The 7,616-nt window shown below is 54.6% G+C and overlaps 1 protein-coding gene across 4 annotated transcripts in view; it reads right to left on the bottom strand.

Moving 5' to 3' along the window:
* Positions 1–7,616, bottom strand: part of RNF4 (ring finger protein 4) — a 28,690-nt gene that overhangs the window by 10,150 nt on the left and 10,924 nt on the right. For all 4 annotated transcript variants that reach the window (XM_077750474.1, XM_077750477.1, XM_077750475.1 and 1 more), the window contains exons 3-4: positions 5,072–5,186; positions 2,760–2,839 (exon numbers count right to left, since the gene is read on the bottom strand). In XM_077750474.1, coding sequence (XP_077606600.1) covers positions 2,760–2,839; positions 5,072–5,186 — 195 coding nt within the window. The remainder of the gene's footprint in view (positions 1–2,759; positions 2,840–5,071; positions 5,187–7,616) is intronic.

Below are 7,616 nucleotides of genomic sequence, written 5' to 3'. Positions count from 1 at the left end.
AAGAAGATATTAAAAAAAAAAAAAAAAAAAAGTCTAAAAAACTCCACAAAGCAGTCAACCAAATGGGGGGAAGGAGTGGGGAGAAGACAAAGAGTTGCTTTGTTCTAGACCAATCTCTCCAGCTATTGTAAAAGTTGTATATACAATGTGTGGGTAAAAAAAAGATTTTTACAAACACGTGTTCACAAAAGAGGTAACCCTTAGACTGGCTGAAAGTAAAGTGGCAGCGAGCACACGGGAGCAGAGGTACCCCAAACACGGGTGAGAATGGGAACTAGCAGAGCCCCTTTGGAAAACAGTCTGGCATTAGTAACATCTGGTAAACATCAAAGACGTATGTGCCCTGGGACCCAGCAGTGACAGCCTTTTTTGGGTGTGCAATGCCCAAAATAAAAGTTTGGAGGAAAAAAAATATCTAAGTGGACATGTATTAAGTCTTACTGCATCTTACAGCATTTTCTAGTTCTCTTAATTCACTGGGGGCTTTAGAGTTGGAAAAATCCAGTCTCTGTGAAATCTCTCATTGGAGGGCTATCGGAGGGCTCACCGACGTTCTAAAGCCGTGCCTGGACCCAGGTAAGCAGGGACTCGGGTCTTGAAAATACAGAGCTACTTACTCCTAGGTACGCCTGGCCTGTTCCCAGATTCTGGTAGCACTGGTAAGATCACCCCAATTTGGGAATAGATACATTTATCCATTCACATTCTCCTGCAGGAGAGGCCTGAGGTCACCCTGAACTTACAATTCATCTTGTCCTGAGTTAATATTATTAGGTTTCCCCAGATCGGCTTAGAGCAAGAACTTCAGCCTCATGTGTATTTCTCACTGTAAATTTAAAAGCTGGCATTTGAATTTATTAAAAATAAGCAACAAAAAGTAGAGAATGACTAAAATCAAGAGGTGCATAGAGTCCCAAACAATTATGGCTGGGAACACTGAGACCACAGTTAAATCCAGGACCAAAATGACCAGTATGTCCGGAACCAGAAAACCAGGACGCCCACCTCCCAGGCCAGCTCCCTGATTTTCCCACGGCCGGTCTCCGGCCTACAGTCCTCTCCCAGGCCAGCTCCCCCAAGCCTAACAGTCCTGTTCAACGTCTCCCGAGGACTCTCCATGCCCAGGAAACACGGAGAAGGCAGGAAAGCCCAGGAAGGAGCCCACGTAGGGAGGGAGGGAGGACAGTCTAGTCATACAAAGAAAATACCCAAGGCATGAAAGGGGACTTCACGGCATTGGCGCGTCACTCAGCAGAAGCTGATCACTGTCTCCTGAGGGCTCGAAGGTCGAGTAGGACCCTGGCTGCCCACCACGCAGGGCTTGGCATGCTGCAGGTGGGCGGTGAGCACACAGGAAAGAAGGACTGGGCGCTGCTTCTACGCGTCTCCTGATAACGGGGCTGCGTGCTTTACCCACGGCACCAAAAGAAGCTATCTTTCCAGAAGCCCAAGGAGCCTGCAGGACCAGCAACGAAGCCGCACACACGCACAAACCCCAGACAACACACCCATCAGGCCGAGGCAGAGCCCACTCACAGCTAAACCTACTCCCCAGCCATCTCGGAAAGTCCCACCTGGTCTCCAGGGAACTGCCGACTCCTCTTGGAGCCGATGTCCCGCCCGCGCACTCACCCCAGGACCTGGGGGAGGCGGTTTAACAGCTCGGCAAGAACAAGCTAAGAACAGCTGCCTCTCCTCTGGGCAGGGGGTGGTGTGGTGTGTGTATGTGTGCGGGTGTGTGCGAACAGCTGTCTCTCCTCTGGGCGTGTGTGCGTGTGTGTAACACAGGACAGGTTTTAAATCAAGACCAGAATCTAATCCTCTAAATCTGTCAAGACAGCTCCCCATCATCGCCCTTTTTTCCTTTTAAAGAAGTCCTGAAGCTTCTCAGCGCAACCTTCTTTGCAATGAGAACAAGCCCAGGACCCGGGGGCCCCGGGGTGGGGGCAGGGCTCAGCCACTACCAACCGCAGCCCTCAGGAGCACCTGCCTCCCACGCACTCCAACCTCGACCCATCAGAACAGAACAAAAGGCGCTGGAGGCACCCGAGAGGCAGACGCAGCCTCAGGACGCGGGTCCGTGGGACCCACACACGGCGCACCGCCACACGGTGGAGATGGTCTGCCAGAACCACCCCACACGGCTTCCGCCCAGACCAGGTCTCCCTCCTCAAAGGCCACACGGGCCAGCACGCTCTTTGCCAGAGTCCATGGCTGGTGCCACAGGAAGGGGACTCGAGCAGCCTGCCGCCCTCCCCAGAGTCCCGACACAGCCGAGGCGGCAGGCAGGGCGCCCGCACCCCACAAGGCAGCTCTCCTGTAACCACAGAGATCTCGCTCCTGCCAGCTGTGAGGGTGTAAACCCACGTGTGCCCCCAAGTGCCAGCCAACCAGAGAGCGCACAAGCACGTCCTGGTGCAGAGGGTACGGCCCCACGTAGAGAGTGAAGGAGGCTGAGGAGCTCCAGGCCACACAGCCAGTACCAAGTGCAGGTGGGGGGGCTGCAGAGGCGGGGCCTCAGGGCTCCCCCCAACGGCTCCTCTGCCAGCTGCAGAAAGACCAGGGTTGCGCACACTTACTGTCCACAGGCAACAAAGCCACAAGAAATGATCTTCCAGTAACGCCTTCTATCTTGGGCTCTAGTCACTAAGTGCACGAGCTTCTTTGGCATGAGCCACAACCTGTGACCGAGGCCATCTGAAGTTGGTCTGGCCCAGGCCCCCAGCCAGGAAGAGTCAACTCTCCGTTCCAACACTTACCACGACAGAGTCATTGTGAGTCAGGTCCACAACCACAGGCTCTAAGGATTCACAGGTCAGGTCCACTATTTCATCTCCAGCTTCAAAATAAAGCATTTAAATGAGCATTAGGAAAAAAGTAAAGGCATACCGCTCTAAGAACGACATGATTACAAACGGAGCGCAGGCTTATACCAAACTCACCTCCCAAAGGACAGAACACAGAACATCAGGACCAATCCCCTTTTCAGAGGGACAGACACTGAATGCCCTTCCAGAATGGTGCTGAGTGGCGCTGTGTGGTTTTTACAACTGCACTAGGGGAGGGGTGTGAGCGCGCACACCTTTATCCCTGGGGCCTCACCCCACCCTGCACAATCAGGCCTCTGTGTCCCCACCGGCCCCTGCACAGGGGAGGGGCGGTACCTACCAGGGAGTGCTGGGGGCCTGTGGGGACAGGACCAGGCATGCTCACCGCAGGGCCTTTCTCTTTGGGATGGACCCGCTCACAGAGCTCAGCAGGCTCAGCTCCACACCCCCGTCAGTTACATTTTCATCTCCACTTAGCTCTCAAGTGGGACAAGGGAGGCATTTACTGATCTGCTAGCATCTCAATACACCAAAATGGGTTGGGCCTATTACACAGCTTGCTTTGAGCCCTAGGACACATGGCAGTGTCCTCGTGAGCACAGGACAAAGTGGGGAAGGACATGTGCCAAGTTATTGGCATTTCTGTGTGGTAAGAGCGAATGGCAGAGGACAACTTCCATTTATATGAAAGAAGTTATTAAAAAAAGATGTAGGAACATTTTTGCTTCTATTGTTACAGCACTAAGAAGCACGAGAGTAGGATTTTTAAAGGTGGTATCTGGAGACGGTAACTTGTAATACATTTAATATGTTCCAACTTGCTTTATTTTCTTACATTAAAAACTTTCACAGGAATAAAAACCACAATATATGGTTGTGTCCAATGTAATTTTTTAAAATGATCTCTTTATAAAACTTTTAAATGTTTTTTTGAGAGAGACACAGGGCAAGCAGGGGAGGGGCATAGAGAGGGGGAGACACAGAATCTGAAGCAGGCTCCAGGCTCTGAGCTGTCAGCACAGAGCCCGACGCGGGGCTTAAACTCATGAACTGTGAGATCATGACCTGAGCCGAAGTCAGATGCTTAACCGACTGAGCCCCCAGGCACCTCTGGCCTCCTCCTTTTTAAGAGCGGCCCACATAATGACCCGTTCTCAATCAGAACCATTCTTGTGTTGGTGGACACAATCTATGGCTCTCACAAACAGAAGCTGGACTCCAATGGGCAGCTTGTGCACACGGCCCCACGCACACACGGAGGTGGCCTGTGGCAAGGGGAGGGCTGGGCCAGACATCAGTCGGGCCTGGAACCCCAAGCTCCCAGAGACCACTCATGTGCTCAGTGTCTTGACGGAGGAGCAGGAGGGCACTAGTCTCTCTGGAATGACGGCAGATTCAGATGCAGGGGCATCAACTCTGGGACACAGGGGAGGGTGGCAGGGGCAGGGTCTCAGCCTCCAGGCTTTAGGGCTTCACAGAAGTGAAACTCAGGAGCCACAGACACAATACCGAGACGTTCACTTTCCTGAAGGGCCCATGAAAGATCTCAAGACAAGCCGCTTCTCTTTAAATGTCAGTTTTCAGGCCTCATAGTCATGAAATCAATGTTAACACGTGCAGAGCACAGGGACTCAACTCGGGCCACCGGCTGCCTCCCTCGGCAGCAGAAGGGGGGAAAGTCAGTCTGGCTTCTGCCTATACCAACCCACTCCAACAAAGGCAGCTGTCAACATATCTGCCTTCTTGGGGAATTCTGTGTCTCAAAGAGAAAGAGAAAAGGAAATCAGAGAACTCCACGAGGCTGAGCAATTGGAGATGCAGTTTCAAGTAGAAAAGGTGGGCCCAGGGCCGTTTCACCCCCCTGCACGTTCCCAGAAGGTGTAACGGTTAGCCCTGCGGAGTGGCTGGCGGGATCCGTGGAGGCCTTCGGGTACGGCACAGCGTACTTCCTCCCCAGTCCGCTTTCAGTTCTGAGTGGTGGCTGAGTCCAGGGTATAAGGCGGAGGCCTTACAGGTATACGGACGGAAGCTAATAACCCTTGTCCAGCAAGCACGGATCTAAGTAACCTCACGGACAACTGTACGTAGCGGTACTAGGAGACCCATCTCAGAGGGGGTAGTGGAGGCGTGGGGTGGTGTGGCTCACATGAGGCCCTGTAGCAGGGAGGCGGCAGTGCTGGGCCCACCCGCGCGCTCTGTGCCACGCTGATGCCCCACGGTCACGGCGCCCCTGGCAATCTTACCGCTTTCCACAAGTTCTATGGGCTCTGCTTCCAAGGCCATCTCAGGGGTGGAGGCTGCCTCCCGAGTTCGCTTCTGGGCTTGTCTAGAATTTACTGCCCCACCACGACGCTTTCTCTGAGGGTATCCGGGGGAAAGAAACAGTCACGTGAGCTCTGGCTGATACAATTTTCACAGTAAGAATAAAAGGTGGACATGGAAATGGCTCAACCCATCAGGAAGAGGAAGAGGCCAGCGAGCTAAACTAAGGTTGGGGTCCTTTCAAAACCTGCCATTCTAGAACACTGAATATTTAGAGAAATAATCCTAAATATAACGTGAATATGAATTCTATGAAGTAAAACTGTTGTATCAAACTACTGGTCTATCCAAACAAAGTACATGACACGCCACTCTATAGAAGCCTATGATCCAGGTCAAGGCTTGGCCAGAAACCCCTCCTTTTAACCAAGAGTTACAATCCCATCTTCCTCAGATTTGTATTTGGCCCCATTGAGCCCTCTTTGTTTTCTCAGCCCTAGGCCCTCAGTTTCCCCATTTCTATCCATTGTGGAGAGTGGGTCTTTTCTTTCAAAAATACTTAACCTTCAGAGTACTATCCAGTATGGTTTACACCCTAACAATCGCCCCCAGGGCTCAAAGAACCAAAGTTCACAGTGGCTGCTCAAGAGCCCTGCTTCTGGAAAGTGCAGGCTCTCGCCGGCCCGGCTGCAGTCCAGACTCTCTGACCAGCCTTCTTCCCACACACGTCCTTGAGCGCCAGCTCACCCATAAGCAGCTTCTCTGACCTGGCTGGCCCTGCAAGTCAGGCCGTCCTCAAAAGAGACAGAACCTTCCACCTGACTCCATTACCTTGTGATTCCCACCCGGCCTGGCCCCAACCGATCACGGCTTCCCGTGTTTCGGGTTCTTACCAGCACTGGGCCCACGATGCTTCGAACTGGGTGAGCTGGGGCAGCCGAAACTTCCTCCCCAGTACCAGCCTCGCAGAGCTGGCATACAGATTAGACGGCAGAGTACGCCAAGCACTGAGCACACACACCAGACGCCGACACTACCCTAACTCCTCACATGCCCGAGCATTCTGTGCCTGGAAACCGGCGGGACTGGGCGCTGTGGGTGTGGCCTGCGCAAGACCTAAGGGAGCCCGGCACTCGGCCCAACGCTCACCGGCGAGGCGCGAGAGGGGTGCTTGGTTCCTGGGGGTTCCAACGGCTCCTCGGTAGCAAACAGCAGCTTGAGGAGTGTCGGGAATCAGATCTGGGTTTAGCAATTTTCCATGAGTCTGAGGAGCAGGGAGCCATCCCCAGAGACAAGCCACTGCAGGAGTTCAAAATTCTCCAGTAAGGAGCAGCTCTGCCCCTCGAGGGAGCCGACACCGGGCCTCAGCTGAGTCTGCTGCCCGGTGTTTCCGGGCTTCCCTCCCGGCCAGCAGGACACCTGGGGCTGCTCTTTACCTCTGCCCCCCTCTCCCCCCCCTCCACCGCTCTCTGTCTCTGAAGCTGTCCTTGCATCTTCCTTCCTCTGAAAAGAACCTGGCGTTTCTCAGCACATCCTGGGAAACAGAGCCCTTGGTGCTCCACTGCAGCTACTTGTACGGCTTCCGGCCTCCACCGAGGGAGGCTGGCAGCAGCCACGGGCCCTGGCCAAGGTCCGGGTGCTGGAAAGAACCTATCGTGGCCACTGCCCCAACATGGATGCTCAACGCCCCTCCCCCGGCCCTCCCCCCGGCGGCTCTGCCAGCCCCTCCTCCTCTCCACTCAGCCAATTCTCACACAGCTTTCAGAGGCCAGGAGATGGCCCCTCCATGGCCAGGAGGCCCTCATCTTGCCAGCAGGACCACCAGGACCGCGCCTCGCAGGTCCGCGCCTCGCAGGGCTCCCGCCTCCTCGTCCTCGTCCAACCGCCCTCCCCAGCGGGCAGGCAGCAGGGGGCCGCGGCGCCCTCAAGAACCCCAGGGTACGTGCAGAGATGCGCTCCGCCCACTACTGTCGTGGCGGCTCTCCCCGCCTCTCGCTGGCCGGAGGGACTCAGCCTCTAGTTGATCACATAAGTTGTTTACACCATTCTGAGGCAAGTTTAACCAACTCTGCACACAATTACATAAGAGGCTAGCCATGTTACCCTGTCTGTCCAGACCCCGCCTGGGCAAGGCCCGGGCTTCAGAGGAGGCGGCCAGGCTCAGGACATCTGTCTCCCAACAAGGGAGAGGCAGTGACAATCTGCAGATAAGGGAAGAGGTGGGAAGTCATCTGCCTCTTAGAAGGGTAGGCCAGGGAAACAAAGGCCCTTTTGTGTGGAAATATCAACAGGGCTTGGAGCACACCAGGGGCTGGGAGTGGCCAGGAGGAGAGGGACACTGGGGACGCCCGCTACTGTCCACCCTGGGAGCTGGGGCCGTCCTGTCCTGCCCCCACGTACCCAGCACCTCGGGACCCTGGAAAGAGAGTATGAGGCTGCATTCCACATCTGGTCCACCTGATATGAATTCAGTATCTCAGAAAACAGCTGTGTTGAGTTTAGATCATATGAGCACATGTGTGGGGG

The sequence above is a fragment of the Crocuta crocuta genome, unplaced genomic scaffold (assembly GCF_008692635.1).
Source record: "Crocuta crocuta isolate KB4526 unplaced genomic scaffold, BGI_CrCroc_1.0 scaffold179, whole genome shotgun sequence".
Lineage (NCBI taxonomy): Eukaryota > Metazoa > Chordata > Mammalia > Carnivora > Hyaenidae > Crocuta > Crocuta crocuta.
The sequence above is the reverse complement of the archived record's forward strand: the minus strand, read 5'-3'. Positions and strand labels throughout refer to the sequence as shown.